General features: G+C 39.0%; 1 protein-coding gene across 1 annotated transcript in view; it reads left to right on the top strand.

Moving 5' to 3' along the window:
• Rngtt (RNA guanylyltransferase and 5'-phosphatase) overlaps positions 1–22,389 on the top strand; it is a 186,883-nt gene that overhangs the window by 133,856 nt on the left and 30,638 nt on the right. Inside the window, exon 14 of the mRNA XM_004667307.3 lies at positions 17,611–17,677. Within this exon, the coding sequence (XP_004667364.1) occupies positions 17,611–17,677 (67 nt within the window). The remainder of the gene's footprint in view (positions 1–17,610; positions 17,678–22,389) is intronic.

Raw genomic sequence — 22,389 nt, 5'->3', positions numbered from 1 at the left:
TGAAGAATGCCTTAGGAATTTTGATAGGGATTGCATTAAGTGTGTAGATTGCTTTTAGTAAGATTGCCATTTTCACAATATTGATTCTTCCAATCCAGGAACAAGGGATGTTTCTCCACTTTCTAGTGTCTTCTGCAATTTCTCTCATGAGTGTTTCAAAGTTCTCATTGTAGAGATTCTTTACTTCCTTGGTTAGGTTTATTCCAAGGTACTTTATTTTTTTTTGATGCAATTGTGAATGGGAGTGATTCTCTGATTTCATCCTCTGTGTGTTTGTTGTTAGCATATATGAAGGCTACTGTTAGTATTTCAGATTAAATCTGAAATCTGAAAATTCGTGTATCTTTATAGGTTTCGAATTTGATGAATTAGCTTGCTTGATTACTTCTTATACACAGGTTGTGTAATCTATGTAATTTTCTCCACATGAAAGGAGATACCGTAGATTGACTTAGCAAGCTATGGATGGTTTTAATTGCCATGTAAATAGAAAGAATAGAAATAACACTCATTTTTCTTTCAAACTGTAATTTTAGAAAAATTCATGTTTAATGACTCATTTTATTAAGTATTCTTTAAAAATTTTTAAAAATAACATCTGAGTATTTTAAGTAAATGCTGTTAACCTTCAGCTAGTGTACTATAATCTAATTTTAAAATTTTTGTCATGCTTCCTAGTGAATTTGAATGTGTGTGTTCATGTTTTTGTGTGTGCATTTTCCTGTGAATACATGTGTGTGTATGCACACATGTGTGTAATGTCCAGAGGATATTGGGTATCATCTTCAGGAACACTGTTGACCCTTTGTGAAACATTCTGGCTTCCAGCTTTTATGTGGAGTCTGGGTTTTTTTTTTTTTTTTATGTTTTCATTGTTGTTTATTATGTTATGAATATAACATAAATCTGAACAAATTTACAATAGTTATTTAAATTTGTCCTGTTTTGAGATTGTGCTTTTTAAATTTTTTTATTTATTAATTTTGTATTCAGCAAATGCAGTCAGTTCGGTATTAGGCTCATCCGTGACCTACCCCCTCCCTGTTGGCCCCTCCTTGTTGAGGTATATGGGTCGTGCATTGTGGAGTTAGCCCACAGTTATGGGTAAGATAAATGTCTCTGCATATCATGACCCCACATGTGACTCTGACATTCTTTCTGCCCCCTCGTCTGCAAAATTTCCCTGAGCCATGTTGGGCTCATTTTTGGTCTGCTTCAGTGATGAGGTGTTGGGGTCCTCTGAGGCTCTGGCTCTCTGATTTGGTAGGAGTTGATTTTTTTCTGTGTTGGTCTCCTCCCCCCTTGTGCTGGTATCCGGTTCATCAGGAAAATAGCACCCTTGCTTGTTTTGCCAATTTTTCTTAGTTTCAGCCCCGGCCCTTCTGAGGTATGATGGGGTGGCTCTCTCCTTAGGATCTATATCTATCTGAAAAAGAGAAGCAGATTCTCCAACGGAGAGTAAGTTAGCACCAGGACAAATGAGATAACCCTTACTTTTTTAATAGAGAATTTAATAGGTATAGGCCCTCTTGTAGCTCATGATTGATGGTAGCTTCATATTGGAGAGTGGGCTAATGTTTGGATATGGTTCTGACCTGTTTCCCAGCTCCAGCTATGGGTCCCATACCACTGAGGGGATCAGTTAGCCAAATCAAGAGCAGTTGGTTCCCCACCATGGCTGTGTGCCACTATTGTACTTGTGTGGGATTCATAACAGGTTATTTGCTGCTAAGTAGGTTAGACCATGAGTTGCTTGGACAGATATTGGTCATTTTCCCCCAGTCACCCATGTAGCACCTTCTGGCACTAGACACGCTGACTGTCTGGGAACTGACTCTCTTCTAGCTTCTAGCCATGCCACTCCATTTTACATGTCAACTGCATATGGTGTCTTCAGCAGCAGGTTCTTACCACTAACCTTTGGTGGGCCATCAAGTACTCTGATAGAAATCTGTTTGTCTGTTAGGAAACCTTGTATATCTCTCTGATCAAATGCTCGTTGTAGATGACAGCCCCATGCTGGTACTAGGAGTTACAGGTCAGTGCCCACTAAGAAAATGAGGAAAAAGATAACTAATATACAAGAGTTAGAGGGGGGGGGGGAGGGAGGGAGGGACGGAGGATGTAGATAAGTAAGCTTAGCCTTGATCCTACCCTCTCCAGTGTCTTGTGGTTCAGGTGCTCCCTGTAAGGACCTGGTGAAGGTTCAGCCATTTGGTCTGCCTTTTAGGAAGTAGAATTTTATGTGTATGCACACATGCGTGTAATGTCCAGGGGATATTGAGTATCATCCTCAGGAACATGCTCTACTCTTTTTGAGACATTCTGGCTTCCAGCTTTTATGTAGAATCTGGGTTATTTTTTAAATATTTTTTATTTTCTTTATATATTTGAGAGAGAGAAGTAGGCAGGGAGAGAGAAAGAGAGAAAGAGCGAGCAAGAATGGGTGTGCCAGGACCTCCAGCTGCTGCAAACGAACTCCAGATGCATGCACCCCCTTGTGCATCTGGCTTACGTGGGTTCTGGGGAATTGAACCTGGGTCCTTTGGCTTTGCAGGCAAGCACCTGAAACACTAGGTCATCCATCCCTCCAGCCTGAGTCTGGATTTTTGAAGTGTGGTACTCAAGAGTTGTGTAGCAAAAGCTACTGATCTGTCTCCTAGCCCACATGATTCATATTTATAGTCATGAAAATCTTAAAGAACTAGTAACTTTGGCTGGGTGTGGTGGCACTCACCTTTAATCCCAGCACTTGGGCAGCAGAGGTCCTGGGAGGATGCTCATGAGTTTGAGGCCAGCCTAGGACTAAAAAGGGAGTTTCAGGTCCACCTGGTTTTGAGCAAGACCCTACCTAAAAAAAAAAAAAAAAAAAAAAAAAAAAAGGCACAGAATTAATAACTTCAGAGGTGAGTTTATAGCTTAGTTAGTAGAATAGTTGCCTAGCTCAACCCTCAGTACCTCATGGTTTTAAGGATGGTGGCTCACATCTGTAATCCTAGAACTTAGAAGGGTACAAGCAGGAGGATCAGAAGTTGAAGGCCATTCTTGGTTACATAGCAGATTTGAGGCCAGGTTGTAGCACAATATCTCAAAAAAAGAAGATTTTTTAAAAATAGAATTTATTACTTTATAGGTAAGGATTAATATCTTGCAATGAAATATTCAATGTTGGCGAGCTCACTCATTTGATCAAGTGTTTGCCTTTTTAGTATGAAGACCCAAGTTTGAGTCTCAAAACCAGTGTTTTGTTTTTTTTTTTCTTTTTCTTTTTTAATGGTGAACCTGGTTTATCTCCCAGGCGTGGTACCAGCCTGTTTAACCATGCTTGATAACTTCCAGGTCAGTGAGAGATCCAAAGTAGATGGATCTTAGTCTGGAGAGGTGGCTCAGTGGATAAGGCACTTGGCTACAAAGCCCAAGGACCCAGGTTTGAGTCCCCATTATCCATGTAAAGCTATATGCACAAGATGGCACATGTGTCTGGAGTTTGTTTGCAATGACTTAGAGGCTCTGGAATGTTCCCTTCCTCTCTCCCTTTCTCTCTATGTGTCTCTTTCTCACTCAAATAATAAAAAAGTAAAAGTCTAGTTGTTGATTAAAGACTTAGGCACAGATAAAATATAAGAAAAGATAAAAAAGAAGGTAGATCACATTTCTGAGGAACAACACCTGAAGTTGTCCTACTTCCACATGCATATGCACACATGCCAGTATGGCCGAATACACACAAATACACAAACATAATAATTTAATTCCTATATAATTTATATAGTGTACTTAAAAAGGAATAGAGGGAGGACCAGTGTAGTAACATATATTCCCTCATCAGTGATATAATAGTTATTTGTGTTTGTAACTGTTATAGTTTATTTCACAGACAGCATTTTGTCAAGAGTTCTGTGAAGTTAACATTTTTCTGGAAATTCAGAATTATAACTTTTTAAGCTAGGGAATAACAGCTCCAGTCAAATTTAAAACATCTTTTTTCTCTGATCATAGCTATTATTAAAGCAACTTGTAACATAATACTGAAAAGTTTAGAATGAAAAATTGATTAGTTAATATGTACACTCAGCTTCAATTTCTGTTTCTAGTTTCTTGAGCATCTTTTGTACTTTTTCCTCCCTTGTACAAATTACTTGTAAACATTGTAGAACTGGATATTCAAATATATTGTCTAAAGAATAAAAGGGAAACACCCCCCTATGGGAAATTCTTTTTTAACATTTATTGACAACTTTCATGCTTATACACAGTGTACCCTGATCATAATCCCTCCCATCACTTTTGTTTCTTCCCTCCCCATCCTTTTCCACTGAACTCCCTTCTTTCCAACTAGTTCCTCTTCTATTTTGATGTCTTTTTTGTCCTTTTCCATCATCTATGGCAACATGTTGATGGGCCCAATATTATTCAGGTCTTAAGCAGGTAATGAAAGATGCTGTAAGATTATGAATGCACTGGCCACTTTGTGTCTGGAAGAGAGTGTTCCAAATCATTCCTCCTGGTCCTTACATTTCTTGCTGTCACCTCTTCTTCAATGGACCCTGAGCCTTGAAAGGTATCATAGAGATGTATTATTTAGTGTCACTTCTTCTCAGCACTTTGAAAAGTTTTGAGTCACTTCAGTTGTCACCATCATCTGAAAAGAGAAGCTTCTCTAACCAAAAATGAGAGCAGCACTAAATAGCAGACAATTTTGTCAGCATAATAATAATATATCTGTTTAGCCAAACCATAGTAGTAGTCTTCTCTTTAAGGCTGATGACTGACCCTGCCATAGGCTTTTGACTTGTTTCAGTACCAGGCTCCTGGGAAGCAGCCCTCAAATTCAACTAAAGAACATTTGGTTCCACCTCTTACTATTGCACTAATGGGCACACCTTGCCAGGCTGGCCATTTGTGTTGCTCACAAGTTCCTCTGCTGGTTAAGACTGCTGATGACTTCTTCCCCAGCAGGGTGCATAACACTTTTAAGTCCTTTGACGCCAGCCAGCAGGGAGAGGCTCCCAGCTCAGTTCTAGCTTGATATCTCAGTGTCATGTAAGCACAAAGCATGTGGCTTCTTCAGCAGTAGGGTCTTACCACATAGTTCTTTTGGATTACCAAAGAGACTTTGCAAATAGCCTATACTGGTTTGGGGGCTTCAGGAAACTCCCTGACCAACAGCTCATTGAGAGGTAACCTACCTCTCATACTGGGATTTTTCTGTAAAAACCCATGGCTTCTGGGTACAACCTCCACAGGTTTCTTTTTGTTAAAATACTCTGTAAAAAAAATTATATAGCCAGGTGTGGTGGCTCACGCCTTTAATCCCAGCATTCAAGAGGCAGAGGAAGGAGGATTGCCATGATTTCGAGGCCACCCTGAGACTCCATAGTGAATTCCAGGTCAGCCTGGGCTAGAGCGAGACCCTACCTTGAAAAATCAAAAAAAAAAAAGAAATTCTTAAATTGTTTTTCTGATTTTTAAAAATTTATTTATTTGAGACAGAGCGAGAGAGACAGAGAGTGAGAATAGGTGCACCAGAGCCTTTAGCAGCTGCAAACAGACTCCATATGCATGAACCATGTGCCATCTGACTTATGTGGGACCTGGAGAATCGAACCTGTGTCCTTAGGCTTTGCAGGCGAGCACCTTAACCACTAAGCCATCTCTCCAGCCCCCAAATTACATACTTTTTTTCAATTTTTTTTAACAACTTCCATGATTATAAATGATATCCTGTGGTAATGCCCTCCCTCCCCCCACTTTCACCTTTGAAACTCCATTCTCCATCATATCCCCTTCCCCTCTCAAGTCAGTCTGTCTTTTATTTTGATGTCATGATCTTTTTCTCCTGTTATGATGGTCTTATGTAGGTAGTGTCAGGCACTGTGAGGTCTTGGATATCTAGGCCGTTTTGTGTCTGGAGGGAGCACGTTGTAAGGAGTCCTTTGACTCTTACATTCTTTCTGCCACCTCTTCCGCAATAGACCCTGAGTCTTGGAAGGTGTGATAGAGATGTTGCAATGCCGAGCACTCCTCTGTCACTTCTTTCCAGCACCATGCTGCCTTCTGGGTCATCCCAAGGTCACTGCCATCTGAAAAGAGAAGATTCTCTACCAAAAGTTAGAGTAACATTAATATAAGGGTAGAAACATTAAAAGAAGTGCTTACTGGGCAGTTTGATTACACATTGAGACAGACAGCAGCAGACGTTACACCCCTAGGGCTCATGACTACCCCGTTTTAAGTTTTCAGTATCAGGGATGTATTCCCACCCATGGAGCAGGCCTCCAGTCCAATTGGAGGGCAGTTGGTTTCCACCATGACAGACGTGCCACTGTTTCACCTGTTGGTTCATTTGCCCTGTCTGGCCAAATGTAAGGCTTGCATTGTCCACTGTTGAGTATCTTCACTGGTGATTTCTCTCTCTCCCATTAAACTGCATGCAGAATGGCTTCTTACAGCTTTCTGTCAGCTGGTCTACTTGGAGTTGGTTATCAGCTTAGTTCCAGTAGGATTTCTCAGTGGCCTTGCAGCCCATGTATGTGGAGTCTTCAGCAATAGGGACTTTCCATCTATTTCTGGTGGGAAACCAAGGGCCTTGGCAATGGCCTGTAATGTTTTGGGGGTATCAGGGACCTCCCTGGCCAACAACTCACTGGAAGGTATCCCATCTCTGGCACTGAAAATTTTCTAGCAACAATCTACAGCTCTTGAATGTTCCATTGTCCAAAAAAGTAGGTTTCCATATGATTTACTTATATCCTTTTAGATTTTGATTAGTCTTCCTTCCACCTTTCATTTACTCAATCTCTTCCCCTGACCTCACTTGGGCCTTTTCACCCCCATTAATCTATTCTACTTATATATATACAATACCATCCTACTAAGTTCCTCCCTCCCTTCCTTTCTCTTCCCTTTATATCTCATTTTTAGCTTACTGGCTTTTGCTACTGAGTTTTCTTCCTACTCACACAGAAATCCAGTCATCTGTAGCTAGGATCCACATGAGCGAGAACATGTGACGTTTGGCTTTCTGGGCCTGGGTTACCTCACTTAGTATAATCCTTTCCAGATCCATCCATTTTCCTGCAAATTTCATAATATCATTTTCCTTTACCGCTGTGTAAAACTCCATTGTATAAATCTGCCATATCTTCATTATCCACTCATCATTTGGGGGACAGCTAGGTTGATTCCATTTCCCAGCTATTGTACATTGAGCAGCAGTAAACATGGTTGAGCAAGTATCTGTAAGGTAATGAGATGAGTCCTTAGGAAATATTCCTAGGAGTGATATAATTGGTTCCTATGGTAGATCTGTTTTCAGCTGTCTTAAGAACCTCTGCATTGATTTCCACAATGGCTGGACCAGATTGCATTCCCACCAACAGTGTAGAAGCATTTTTTTTTTTTTTTTTTTTTGAGAGCGATAGACACAGAGAGAAAGACAGATAGAGGGAGAGAGAAAGAATGGGCACGCCAGGGCTTCCAGCCTCTGCAAACGAACTCCAGACGCATGTGCCCCCTTGTGCATCTGGCTAACATGGGACCTGGGGAACCGAGCCTCAAATCGGGGTCCTTAGGCTTCACAGGCAAGCGCTTAACCGCTAAGCCATCTCTCCAGCCTGCATTTTTCTTTTTCCACACTGTCGCCAGCATTTATGGTCATTTATTCATAATGGTAGCCAATCTGACAGGAGTGAGATGGAATCTCAACATAGTTTTAATCTGCATTTCCCTGATGACTAGGGATGTAGAACATTTTTGTAGATGCTTATATGCCATCCGTATTTCTTCTTTTGAGAACTCTCTATTTAGTTCCATAGCCCTTTTTTAATTGGCTTGTTTGATTTCTTACTATTTAAATTTTTTGAGTTCTTTTTATATCCTAGATATTAATCCTCTATCAGATGTATAGCTGGCAAAGATTTTTTTCCCATTCTGTAGGTTGCCTCTTTGCTTTACTCACAGTGCCCTTTGCCATACAAAGTCTTTGTAATTTCATGAGGTCCCAGCAGTTACCAAATTACATACTTTTAAAAATAGCTAACAGAGATATAGATTTCCATATGGCTTTTTCATAGCATCTCTAGTTTTGATTAACCATCCTCCAACCACCATCTTTTCTCCATCTCCCCTCCTCTGACCCCACTTAGACTTGCCCACGCCCTTTATTCCATGCCTCTACTTGCATTTTTACTATCTTCTCCCACTTTTCCCTGCCTCATTGCTCCTTTGTAGTTTTCTAGCCTCTGCTACTGACTCTTGTACCAACTTAAAATAAATCTGAACATTTGAAGCTAGCTTTTGCATATTCAAGAGAACATGTGGCATTTGTCTTTCTGAACTTAGATTGCTCTACTTAGTAAAATATTTTCCAGGTCCATCTATTGTCCTGCAAATTTCATAATTCTTTCCTTTTTCTATACAGCTGAATGAAACACCATTGTATATAGGTACCATATCTTCATTATCCATTCATCAGTTGATGGGCGTCTAGACTGATTCCATTTCCTGGCTATTGTGAATAGAGCAGCAATAAACATGGATGGGCAGGTATTTCTATAGTAATAACTTGAGTCAGAGTATATGCACAGGAATGGTGTAGCTGGGTCTGATGGTAGATTGATCTCTCTCTATCTATCTATCATCTATCTATCTATTTATATTAAAGTGAGAGAGACAAAATGAGCACAACAAGACCTCTTGCTAGTGCAATTGAATTCCATATGTGTGTGTGCCACTTTGTGCATCTGGCTTTACGTGGGTACTCGTGAACCGAACCTGGGCTGACAGGCTTAACAAACATGCATCTTTAACTGCTGAGTTATCTCCCCAGCCCCATGGTAGATCTTTTACGTATTTCAGAAACCTTTGTGCTGATTTCTATAATAGCTGTACCAGCTTACATTCCACCAAAAATGGACAATAGGTCCTTCTTCTTCATACCCTCTATAACACTCTTGTCATTTGATTTCTTTTTTTTGAACTTTTTAATTTTTTTAATTTTTTATTTTTTGGTTTTTCGAGGTAGGGTCTCACTGTGGCTCACTCTGACCTGGAATTCACTATGTAGTCTCAGGGCGGCCTCGAACTCTCGGAGATCCTCCTACCTCTGCCTCCCTAGTGCTGGGATTAAAGGCGTGCGCCACCACGCCGGGCTCTCTTGTTTTGAACTTTTTTATCGACAATAAACCATGATAATTCCCTTCACTCCCTCACTTTCCCCTTCACAAATCCACTCTTCATGATCTCTTCCCCCTCAATTATTCTCTCTTTAATTTTGATGTCGTCACCTTTTCCTCCTATTATGAGGGTCTTGTGTAGGTAGTACTGGGCACTACAAGGTTATGAATATCGAGGCCAATCTGAGTCTGAAAGATTACATAGTAAGCAGTCCTGCCCTTCCTTTGGCTCTTACATTTTTTTCTGCCACTTCTTCCACAATGGACCCTTAGCCTTGGAAGGTATGATAGAAATGTTTCAGTGCTGACCACTCTTCTGCCACTTCTTCTCATCAGTGTGGTGCCTTTTGGATTATCCCAATGGTCACCACTATCCCAAAAGGGAAGCTTTCTTAACCAAAAGTGAGAGTAGCATTAATATATGGGTGTGAATGTTAAGAAAAGTGCTTACAGGGCATTTTAGAGAGCATAATATATGCATTTAGCCAGACAAAAGCAGGCATTATAGTCATAGGGTTCAAGGACTTAAGGAGGTGGTATTATATATATATGTAAGTAGATGAACAGATTAGCGGGGGTGAAATAACCTAAGTGGTGCCAGGGGAAGAGATTGAATAAAGAAATGGTGGGGAAGGGTTTATCATTTGATTTTTTTTTTTTTTTTTTGATGATAGCCATTCCAACTAGAGCGAGATAGAGTCTCAGTATAGTTTTAATTTTCATTTCTCTAATTGCTAAAGGTGGTGTAGATCAAAAAAATGTATTTGCCATTTGTATTTCTTTCAAGAACACTCTGTTCAGGTCCATTGCCCATTTTTTGATTGGGTTGTTTGACTTCTCATTGTTTAGTTTTTTGAGTTCTTTGAGTATCCAAATATTAATCTTCTGTCAGATATTTAGCTGGCAAACATTTTTTTCCATTATGTATGTTATCTTTTTACTCACTTAGGAGTGTCCTTTAGCAGGCTAGAGAGATGGCTTAGTGGTTAAGGCACTTGCCTACAAAGCCAAAGGACTCAGGTTTGACTCCATAGGACCCATGTAAGCTGGTCTACCTGTCTCTCTCTCTCCCCCTCCAACTAAATAAAAATTAAAAAAAGAAAAGAGTATCCTTTGCTGTATAAAAGCTTTTTATTTTCATGAGGTCCCATTGGTGAAATATTGGCCTTATTTCCTTAGTGATCTTGCCTATGCCTATATGTTAGTGTTTCCCCTTTTTCCTCTAGCAGTTTCAAGTGTTTCAGTTCTGACATTAAGGTATTTGATCCTTTTGTAGTCAATTATTGTGCACGGAGAGAGATAAGGATCTGTTCTTAATCCTTCTTCATATTGATACCCAGTTTTCCTAGTACTAATGTGGCTGTCTATTCTCCCATGTATATTTTTGCCACTTTGATCAAACAAATGAGATGGCTGTAGCTGCCTGTGCATATCTGGGTCCTCTATTTTGTTTTATTGATCTGCAGTCTGTGTTTCTATTGTTTTTTTTTTTTGTTTGTTTGTTTTTGTTTTTGTTTTTTGAGGTAGTGTCTTACTCTGGTCCTTGCTGACCTGGAATTCACTATGTAGTCTCAGGGTGGCCTGGAACTCATGGTGATCCTCCTACCTCTGCCTCCCAAGAGTGTTGGGATCAAAGGCGTGTGCCACCATGCCTGGCTTTTGTAGTCTGTTTTGATGCCAGAACCATGCTGTTGTTACTATGGCTCTGTAATATTCCTTGAAGTCAAGTATGGAGATACCCTCAGCCTTTTGTTTTTCAGGATTGCTTTAGTATCTGAAGTTTAATATTCTACTTCAGTGAAAATTGACATTGAATTTTGATGGGTGTTATATTAAATCTGTAAATTGCTTATGATAAAAGCCATTTTCACAATATTGATTCTTCCAAACCATGAACATGAGATATTTTTCCATTTCCTAGTGTCCCCTTCAATATCTTTGTTCAGTTTTTACTGTAGAGGTCTTTCACTTTAGTTATGTTTATTCCAAGGTTTTTTTTTTTTTTTTGAGACAGTTTTGAATGAGATTGTTTTCCTGATTTTATCCTCAGCATATTTGTTATTGGTATATAGGAAGGCTACTCATTTCTCTGTGTTAATTTTCTATCCTACTACTTTTTTTTTTTTTTTTTTTTTTTTGAGATAGGGTCTAACTCTAACCCAGGCTGACCTGGAATTCACTATGGAGTCTCAGGGTGGCCTTGAACTCATGGCAGTCCTCTTACCTCTGCCTCAGGAGTGCTGGGATTAAAGGCGTGTGCCACCACGGCTTATCCTACTACTTTTATGAAAGTGTTAATCTACTCCAATAGTGTCCTGGTGAAATCTTCAATGAGTCTTGTAGATAGAATCATATTACCTGCAAATAAAGATAATAAGACTTTTATTCCACTTAATGTTTAACACATTGCCTTATATATTTATTTTTGTGTATATGATACTTTTTCTTTTGAGAGAGAGGAGTGTGAGAGTGTGTGTATATGTGTGTGTGTGTGTGTGTGTGTGTGTGTGTGTGTGTGTGTGTGTTCGTGCGCGCATGCACCAGGGCCTCCTGCCAGTGCAGACAAACTGCAGATGCATGTGCCATTTTTTGCATCTGGCTTTATTAGGGCACTGAAGAATTGAAAGAACTTGGATCATCAGGCTTTGCAAGCAAGCACTTGAGCAATTTTTCCAGCCCCTTGTCTGAGATTTTTGTTCATAAATTACTACATTTATCCTTTATGTATGCTCTGGTCAACTAACAAAAGTTAACATTGTGTGGTGACTCAGTCTCAGTAACATAAAACCTGTAATACCGTATTTTTTTTTTTTTTTTCAGAACAAGGTAAAAATTGTTGCTCCTTCAATGCTACAAGCATGACCACTCTGAATGATAACTAGGGAAGTTTCAGAGTGGAAGATAATCATCACGTCATCCTTTCTTTGTTAATTGGTAAAAGACAATAATTTTCAGTATCATTAGATACCAAATATCATAGGAGAGTGTATGTATTTAATGTCTTTCTTGTTAAAATCAACTTTACAAACTATTTCCCATCCAGAAACCAGAGTGAGAAGTGGATACATCCACATGGTGTTAGGGCCCATGTCAAAGTCCATGGGCCTAAGCAAAATAAACAAATGTTAAACACATATAAAAGAGAGACTTTAAAAATAAGGCAACAATATATCATTTTTCCCCACCGTGGTAGCAGCTAAGCTAAGCTGCCAGGGTGGGAAGGGCAAAACCTTACTGGTGGTGTAAACCTTGAGTATGGCTTATATTTTGAATTATTTAGGATTTAGTTACTTTCTCATGGCTGTGACCAAATACCTGGCAAGAAGCAATTTAAGGAAGGAAGGGATTATTTTAGTTTTTCAGCTCACGGCAGGGTACGTAGGACCTTGAGGTGGCTGGTCATATTCACGTCAATGAAGAAACATAGAACAATAATGCTGCTTGCTGTTCAGCCATCTCTCTGCATTTTATCCAGTCCAAGCCTGAGAATGGTCTTTCTGCCTCAAATAACCTAGTTAAGATAATCCCTCACAGGCTTGCTGAGAAGCTGCCCTAATCTAGATAACTCCTCATAGGAATGCCCAGAGGTTAACCCAACCTAGATAATTCCCTATGGGCATACGCAGAAATGAACTAACCCAATGTAGATCATTAAAAAAATTTTTTTTCGTTTATTTTTATTTATTTATTTGAGAGCGACAGAGAGAGAGAGAGAGAGAGAGAGAGGGAGGGAGGGAGAGAGAGAGAGAGAGAATGGGCGCGCCAGGGCTTCCAGCTACTGCAAACGAACTCCAGATGCGTGCTCCCCCTTGTGCATCTGGCTAATGTGGGTCCTGGGGAATTGAGCCTTGAACTGGGGTCCTTAGGCTTCACAGGCAAGCACTTAACCGCTAAGCCATCTCTCCAGCCCAATCTAGATCATTTTTTACAAGCATGTCCAGAAGTATACCCAGTCTAGATAATCCCTCAGGGGAATGCCCATATGCTGGTTTCCAAGGTGGTTTTAGATCCTGTAAAGTTGAAAATCAACTAGCTTTACACAGGTACTAGGGAATTGATTGAACTTGAGTCATTAGGTTTTGCAGGCAGTGCCTCAACTGCTGAGCCTTCTCTCCAGCCTTTGCTTTTCTTTTATGTGAGAATCTATTTTGGGAACAGTACTGAGGTTTTCTTTTTTTATATTATTATTTGAGAGAGAGGGAGGGGCCAGGCAATGAATGGACACACTAGGGCCTTTAGCCACTGCACCAAACTCCAGATGGATGTGCCACCTTGTTATCTGGCTTTACATGGGTACTAGAGAATTGAATCCAGGTCCTTAGACTTTGCAGACAAACACCTTAACCACTTGGCCATCTCTCCAGCCCAATATAGAGGCTTTCTTGCCAATTAGCTATTTGTTAATATTCATGTTTGGGAAATCCAAAGCAAACTGAGTAGAAGTGCTACCCATGCTTATTCTTTCAAAAGCTTTAGTAGGGGCTGTCTCTCTCTGGTTATAAATAAATAAATACATCAGTAAGTAATTAAAAATATTTTTAAAAGCTTTACTAAGACCCCTGGCTTTAAATAAATTAGGGTTTCTATCTTAAAATATCCATATAATTATATCTATTAGTGCTGAGTTAGTACATCACTGGGGATTTAAAATGTGTGATTGCCATAGTGTGTACATAAAACTTACCATGATAGAATGGTGCCCATTACTTGGCAGTAATTACATATACAGTTTGGCAAAGTGATCTTTTGAAAGGTCAAAGCTTTTAAAGAAATGTTTTATTTTAAAAATAGAAATGTATAAGCCAGGCGTGGTGGTGCATGCCTTTAATCCCAGCATTTGAGAGGCAGAGTTAGGAGGATTACCGTGAGTTCCAGGCTACCCTGAGACTATATAGTGAATTCCAGGTCAATCTGGGCTAGGGTGAGACTCTTATCTCAAGAAACCAAAAACAAAACCAAAAAAAGTTCTCAAAATATTAAATATCTTATCCTTAAATTATGTTACACATTAAAATCTACTCAAATCGGGCTGGAGAGATGGCTCAATGGTTGAGGTGCTTGCCTGCAAAGCCTAATGGCCTGAGTTCAATTCCCCAGGACCCACATAAAGCCAGATGCACAAAGTGGCACATACATGTGGAGTTTAGTTGCAGTGGTAGAGGCTCTGCCACACCCATTCTCATTCTTTCTCTCTCCCTCTGCCTCTCCCTCCACCTCCTTCTGTCTTTTGGCCAAGCATCTTAGCACTTGGGAGACCAAGGTATGAGGATCACTGTGAGTTTGAGGCCAGCTTGAACCTGCATAGTGAATTCTAGGTCAGCTTGGGCTAGAGTGAGACCCTACCTTGAATTCAAAACAAAACAAAACAAAACAAAACAAAACAAAACAAAACAAAACAAAACAAAACAAAACAAAAACCACTGCTCAAATGAAGATGTTAATGAAATGTTAAGTAAGGAATAATATATACGAGTAAGAAAGAACCAAGGACAGGTTTAACAGCCTAGGTTCAATTCCCCAGGACCCACATAAAGCCAGCTGCACAAAGTAGAGCATGTACCTAGAGTTTGGTTACAGTGGCAAAAGGCTGTGATGCACCCATTTCTCTTTCTTTCTTTCTCTCTCTCTTCTTCCCTTCCTCCTTCTTTGTGAATAAATAATAAAATTATTTTAAGAATAAAGAACAGTACTTTAAATATAAAAAGTACATTGATATTTAACTGTTATATTTAAAATGTTTGTTGAGAAAAGGTAGTTACTAGATAGCAAGATTAGAGGGCAAGAGTAACACACTAAATAGTATATTGATAATCTTTCTGAAGTTCACTTGCATAATAATTAGAGGAATATTGATTTTTAAATATCAGCCAGCTTCTATTCTCTTTTTCTTCCATCTATTTGTCTGAACCATGATTATTCTTTTTTAAAGTGATTTTTCAAGCTTTCTGTTAACATTTCTTATATAGGAAGTTTGTTGTTAGCACTAAATTTATGGTAGTATCAGTGGTTTTCTTAATTTCCTTTTTTTAATTTTAATTTTTATTTATTTATTTATTTTTAATTTTTAAATTTTTATCAACATTTTCCATGATTATAAAAAAATATCCCATGGTAATTGTTTTAATTTCTTTTTTTCATGTACTTTAAAACAATATTTATTTGAGAGAGAGAGAAAGAGGCAGATAGAGAGAATGGGCACGCCAGGGCCTCTAGCCACTGCAAATGAACTCCAGATGCATGCACCCCTTTGTTTCGCAGGCAAAAGCCTTAACTACTAAGCCATTTCCCTAGCCCAGTTAAGTTAATTTCTTTTCTAAAAAAAAATATTTAAAACTTTAAAAAAAATTTTTTTATTAACATTTTCCATGATTATAAAAGAATATCCCATGGTAATCCCCCCCACACACACTCTCCCCTTTGAAATTCCATTCTCCATCAAAGTTAATTTCTTAATTGTTAAACCTTGGCTAAGAAATTCTTCATCTCATTGTTGAGCTTTGGGAACATATCCTATGCATTTTACTGGAATTCAGTAAACAAATGCCCTTAGTCATGTTTCCAACAAGGTGCTGCTGCAAGCTGCCACATTCCAAATGTGAAGAGTTTTACTAATTTATCTTAATTCAGGGTATTGTTCATCTGCTATTAACATTTTGATAGTGGCCTTTAATGCTCTATCAAACATTCTGATACTACAAATCCATCATTTCTTACTCTTAAGGACTGTAAAGAGTATGTTCTCTTGATAATACTAGTTCATGGCACTAGAGAAAAAGGCAGATGGAAAAAGAGAGAGACAGTATGTGCACACCAGGGCCTTTTGGGACTGTAAACAAACTCCAGATTCATGTGTTACTTTGTGCATCTGGCTTTTCGTGGGTCCTGGGGGGAATGAAACCCAGGTGTCAGGCTTTGCAAACAAATACCTTTAAACACTGCCATGTCTTTCCATCTATAACCACTATATTTTATGCTTTCTGTATGGTTTGAGGTTTATTTCCATGTGCATTTATTGATTTTTATTTTAAGAAATACATATGTCTTTTAAAAGTATGATTCCAACATATAAAATAAAGTATATAATATTTGGAGTTTTTCATGACCCATTTGAAACTTTTCTTTGGGTTCTTATCTCTAAATTATTCCTTCCTTCAGCCATAGCTGTCTACCTTGGTTTAAAGTTTTCTCTTTTTCTAAGTATTTTAATACTTTATTTATTTATTTGAGAGAGAAAGAAGCAGATAGAGAATGGGCACTCCAGGGCATCTAGCCACTGCACATGTACTTCAGACACATGTGCCACCTTGTGTATCCAGCTTTACATGGGTACAGGGAAATCGAACCTGGGTCCTTTGCCTTTACCACTAAGCTCCTTAACCACCAAGCCATCTCTCCAGCCCCTTTGTTAGTATCTTTATTTATTAGAGAGAGAGATAATGGGCATGTTAGGACCTCTTGCCTCTGCAAACAAACTCCAAACTCATGTACCACTTTGTGCATCTGGCTTCAGGTGGGCACCAAGGAATCAAACCTGGGTTCACAGTCTTTGAAAGCAAGTACCTTTAAGCACTCAGCCATCTCCCTAGCCCTAAATTTTTCTCTTTGTGTTACCTACCCTATAAGGCTAAGTGTAGTTCCAGTCTACTCAAACTTTTATTTGGTAAATATATTTTCCTTATTTGGGGAAGGGACCTTTAGTAGGTACCAAGCAATTGAATTTTGGCCATCCAGCTTTACAAACAAGTGCCTTTAACCACTGAACCATCTCTTCCCATCTTCTCAAACTTTAACATATCCTTCTTTAGCACATGTCTCTTAACCCACTGTTTTCCAGTAAGAAATATTTTGTATTTGTTTTTGTGTTTTGTGTTTTGTTTTTGTTTTTTTGAGATAGAGTCTCGCTGTGGTCCTGGCTGACCTGGAATTCACTGTTTAGTTTTGGGTGGCCTCAAACTCACGGCGATCCTCTTATCTCTGCCTCCCAAAGGCCGGGATTAAAGGCATGTGTCACCATTCCTGACTCCAGAATCTCCATTTAATTAGGATTATTTATGTGTTAGCTTTTTCTGTTGGTTTTGAGACTGAATTATTAAAGTTTATGTTTTCCTCTGTAGTGTATGGTATAGACATGCATTGAGTACTTCTTTGATTAAATCCTTAAAATTTTTGGATATATACAATATTTCTTTCACAGATATACTAGTAATTTTACTAGATTAATTAATATGAGAATTCTACATTTAAATTTTATATTCAAGATTTTATCCATTACTTTTGAAATGTAAGAATTGTGCTTGTGCTGGTTACTATCCCGTAGCATAAGAAGATATACATATTCTCTTTTTTGGTAATACTGGAGATAATTTGATTATTATTCAACCTTATGTTAAAGGAAAAATACTTGGTAACGAATGCCTTTTTTTCTGCCTTGCAGGTTACTTCCTCACAATGTTGGCCTTCTCTATGTAGGAGGTTATGAAAGACCCTTTGCACAAATCAAGGTATTACTAATGTTTTATAATTAGGTATATATAAAGATATAACTTTATAATTAGTAATAAATCAAGGTATAATTATTAACCTTTTTAGACATTCCTTCATTATTACTTATTGTTATTTTGGTTATCACCAACATTTTGGTAATAACCATCAGCCTATCAAAAGTGTTGTGACTGACTAAAAAAATGTTGTGATTAAAATAATTAATTGACTTGCATTTATCTGCCAAAGAAGACCTCTAGCTGTTTGAAGAAACTGATTATTTTAATATTGTGTCCATAGTATTGTTGACTTGGCCAAAACAGTGCAGTGATAATTTGATGAGTTCATTTAGACAAATTAACATATGTATTTAAATTTTTATTAGTCTTATTGCAGTGTGATTTATAGTTCATAAGTTATCCATATAGTGTCCATTTGATAAATTTTGACATACTTTTAAAAAATGAATATATCCAACATTATGAAAATGTATACATGTGATCAGGGTGTGGTGGGGCATGCCTTTAATCCCAGCACTGGGAAGGCAGAGGTAGGAGGATCACTGTGAATTCGAGGCTACCCTGAGACCACATAGTGAATTTCAGGTCAGCCTGGGCTAGAGTGAGACCCTTCCTTGAAAAACCGGGGGGGGGGGGGGGACCCAAAACAAAAAAAAGTATACATGTACCCCTAGAAATTTCTCCCTTTTGCCCTTCATTTCCCCCTCCTCTGGTGCAGGAAAGGACTAAACTGAGTTCTCATTATCAATGACTTTGCATGTTTTAGTATTTTTTAAAAAAAAATTATTTTTTGGCTTTTCAAGGTAGGGTCTCACTTTAGCTCAGGCTGACCTGGAATTCTCTATGTAGTCTTAGGGTGGCCTCGAACTCACGGTGATCCTCCTACCTCTGCCTCCCGAGTGCTGGGATTAAAGGTGTGTGCCACCACGTCCGGCTTAATATTTTATAAGAATAAGATTGAACATACCTCTATCATTTTTAAAAACTATTTTTATTTATTTTTTATGCAATAAAATGTGTGTGCCAGGGCCTCCAGCCACTGCAGATGAACTCCAGACGCATGCGCCACCCTGTCCATCTGGCTTACATCGGTCCTGGGAAATTGAACCTTGGTCCTTTGGCTTTTCAGGCAAGCGCCTTAACCTTTTAGCCGTCTCTCCAGCCCTCTCACTCTTTCTTATCCTTCACTTGACAGATTTCATTGAGACTCAGTCATATTCTGTCATTTATTAGTACATTCTTTTTAAATTGCTTACTAGTATCCCATTGTATGGCTATAACTTAGTTTATTTATTCTTTCAACCCTGGCTGGATATCTGTGCAGTTTCTAGTTTGGGGCTATAATGAATAAAATTGTTGTTAAAGGGCTGGAGAGATGGCTTAGCAGTTAAGGCGCTTGCCTGCAAAGCCAAAGGACCCAGGTTCAACTCCTCAGGACCCACATAAGCCAGATGCACAAGGGCTCATGCATCTGGAGTTCATTTGCAGTGGCTGGAGGCCCTGGCACACCCATTCTCCTCCCCTCCTCTCCACCTGCCTATTTCTGTATATCTTTCTCAAATAAATAATAATAAAATATTTTTTAAAATCTTTGTAACTCAGAAGAAAACTCTTGTAAAAAATTGCTGTTAAAACATGCTTGATGTTATTATAAAATTAGTTCTGTTTCAGTTTCTGAATATTCCTTGCGAATATGTCTACTGTTTAGGTGTTGCTTTAAATTCTGAGATCTTAACCATACTCAGCTAACTCAGTCATTAGTTTGAGTGCTAGTTTGAATAGATTTTAGTGTTTTTTTTTTTTTTCCTAATTATGTGACCTACTGGAAAAGACAGCCCTACTTTTTGTCGGATTTAGATGCCTTTCAGTGTTTCTTTTCTTCCTTTTTTTTTTTAAATAGAAAGTTTGTCTGGACAAATCATGTGCTGGTACCATTCCCCTCCTTCCTGCCTCCATTCTACTGAGGCCCCTCCTCAGTGGAGTTTCTGGTATTTACCATAGGGTTATGGGGTATGAATTGTGAGTGCAACAGTCTGTCACGGTGGGGGGAGGCAATGTGTCTGGATACTCCTTCCCACCCTGTAGCTCTTAAAATCTTTCCACCCCCTCGTCCTCAATGTTCCCTGAGCCTTGCAAGGGGTGTTAAAGGTCTACTTTAGTGTTACAGCTTTCAGCAATTTCTGGAGTTAAGCTCTTAACGACTTCCACAGTTGTGCTTTGATATGTTTAACGTGTACTCAGTGTCTATCACCATTACTCTGGCACAGGTTGTCAGGATCACTATGAGAGCCATACTCATACTTAACTTGCTCATTCCTCTCATTTCATGATAGGAAGTCAGCTTTTTTTTTCTTGTTATGTTCATAGAGTTTGGTTGTTCTTTGTTTCACTGCCTTCTGTAAAAGTAAAAGATTGTCCAACAGAGAGTGAGAACAGCATAGGTTAAAGAGGATGATAAACGTGATTAATTAAGAGAGATTTTGATGGTGTAGCCTCTCTTTTGGTCAAAGACTAGTGGGAGCTTATCACTGGAGTCCATGAACCTCATTCTCATTGGAGTTTTGTTTTGTTTTTCAAGATAGGGTCTTGCTCTAGGCCAGGCTGACCTGGAATTCACTATATAGTGTTAGGCTGGCCTCAAACTCACAGTGATCCCCCTACCTCTGCCTCCCATGTTCTGGGATTAAAGTCATGTACCACCATGCCAAGCCCCATTGAATTTTTACTTGGATACAAGTACTAGCTATGTGTTCCTTCCCACTGAAATTTTTTCTTAGCCAATTAGAGAGCCATTGGTAACCAGCCTAGGCTGGGTGCCACTATTGCACAGATGTGTACAACATCTTGCTTGACTGGTTTATTTCATATAGTAGGGTCCCCTGCTTGCTCACAACATTAGTGGACATTTTCTCCCAGCAGCTCATGTAGCATTTTCCAGTTCTGTGTAAACTAATTATCAGCGAACTGGCTTTCTTTTTGATTTCTCCTGATGTTCTGTGTCAGCAGTTTGTGGTGTCTTCAGGCAATTAATTAAATGTCTTGTTTTGGGAAGGTCTCTCCAACCAACAGCTAATGTGAGTGTGTAACCTATTTCTGACACTGGGAGTTACAAGCCAGAGCCAATTGTTTTAAGATTAGGCTTTATCCCACCCTCTCCAGGGTCCTTCTTTCCAGACAATGCCCCCTTGTTCTTTTTGAGGTTATATCTTTTAGTATGCTATCCCGGAAAAAAGTTTCTATGGCACTAATTCACTTTGGCTTTAGTTTTGTCCATTCTCCCTTCACCCTCTTAGTCTACCTCTACTTCCACCTCTACCCCAACCCTTCCATCCCTCTCATCTGTCCCTTGAGTTTCCTGTCAGGTGTGCCTCATGTCTTCCTTCTTTATTGCCCTGGCTAATGCTACAGAGTTTAATAATGGTGAGAACAGACATCCTAGGTTGTTCCTAATCTTAGAAAATAGTCTCTTATCAGAATTGTTTTCATAGTAACATTAGTTAAGAGTTGATAAACTAAGGTGGGCATGGTGGCATGAGCCTTTAACCCCGGTGCTTGAGAAGTAACGGAAGCAAGATCAGGAGTTCAAGGCAGTTAGATGGCAAGATTGAGGCCAGTTGGTTACATAAGACCCAACCTCAAAACAAACAAAAGTTGAATTAATTTTAACCAGGCTTTTTGTGAGAAATGAAAATATATTAAAGCAATTAACAAAAATGAAGACTAGAGATCATTCCTATGTTTTCATTACCCTTTGTTAATGTTTCCTGAGAGGTGTGTAAAAATTGAGGGTTGGGTTTTTTATAGTGGTTAATTACCTGATTTTGTTTCTTTCATGATTGTTTCTTAACTACAAGTCTGATTTTCTCTTGCTTATTTAAGAATTTTAAAGTTAGACTCCTTTCTACATGGATATACAACATATTTTTATGTTTTGAAAAAAAGAGGTTTTTTTTCTCCTGCTTCCCCCCCCCCCAACCCCCATAGACTTAGCCTGAGTAGGACACTCAGGACATTTAACACTGAAGGTGTTCAATGACAATATCAACATTTTTAAACTGCAAGTTTTATCATAGTTACCATGCTATCAGCACCTCTTTACATAGTTCCATTAATTTAACTTAAATTTAAACCCTAAAAGTCTGTTGTGAGGCTGGAAAAATGGCTTAGTGGGCAAAGTTCTGGCTTTGTGAGTAAAATTTGTTTTTTAATTTTTAATTTTAATTTTTATTTATTTGAGAGCGACAGACACAGAGAGACAGACAGATAGAGGGAGAGAGAGGGAATGGGCGTGCCAGGGCTTCCAGCCTCTGCCAACGAACTCCAGACGCGTGCGCCCCCTTGTGCATCTGGCTAACGTGGGACCTGGGGAACCGAGCCTCGAACTGGGGTCCTTAGGCTTCACAGGCAAGTGCTTCACTGCTAAGCCATCTCTCCAGCCCAAGAGTAAAAATTTTTGAGTGTGTGTGTGTGCAATAGCATAACATTTTCTTTTTTAATTTATTTTGAGAGAGAGAGAATGAGCGTGCCAGGGCTTCCAGCCACTGCAATAGAACTCTAGATGCCTGTGCCACCTTGGGTGCACTTAGGTCACCTTGTGCATCTGGCTCATGTGGGATCTGGAGAGTCGAATGTGGGTCCTTAAACTTTGCAGGCAAGCACCTTAACTGCTAAGCCATCTCCAATCCTTGGTCAGTCCTTTGTGTTTGATTAAT

The sequence above is a fragment of the Jaculus jaculus genome, chromosome 19 (genome assembly GCF_020740685.1).
Source record: "Jaculus jaculus isolate mJacJac1 chromosome 19, mJacJac1.mat.Y.cur, whole genome shotgun sequence".
Classification (NCBI taxonomy): Eukaryota; Metazoa; Chordata; class Mammalia; order Rodentia; family Dipodidae; genus Jaculus; species Jaculus jaculus.
This window is presented reverse-complemented; position numbering and strand designations above follow the sequence as displayed.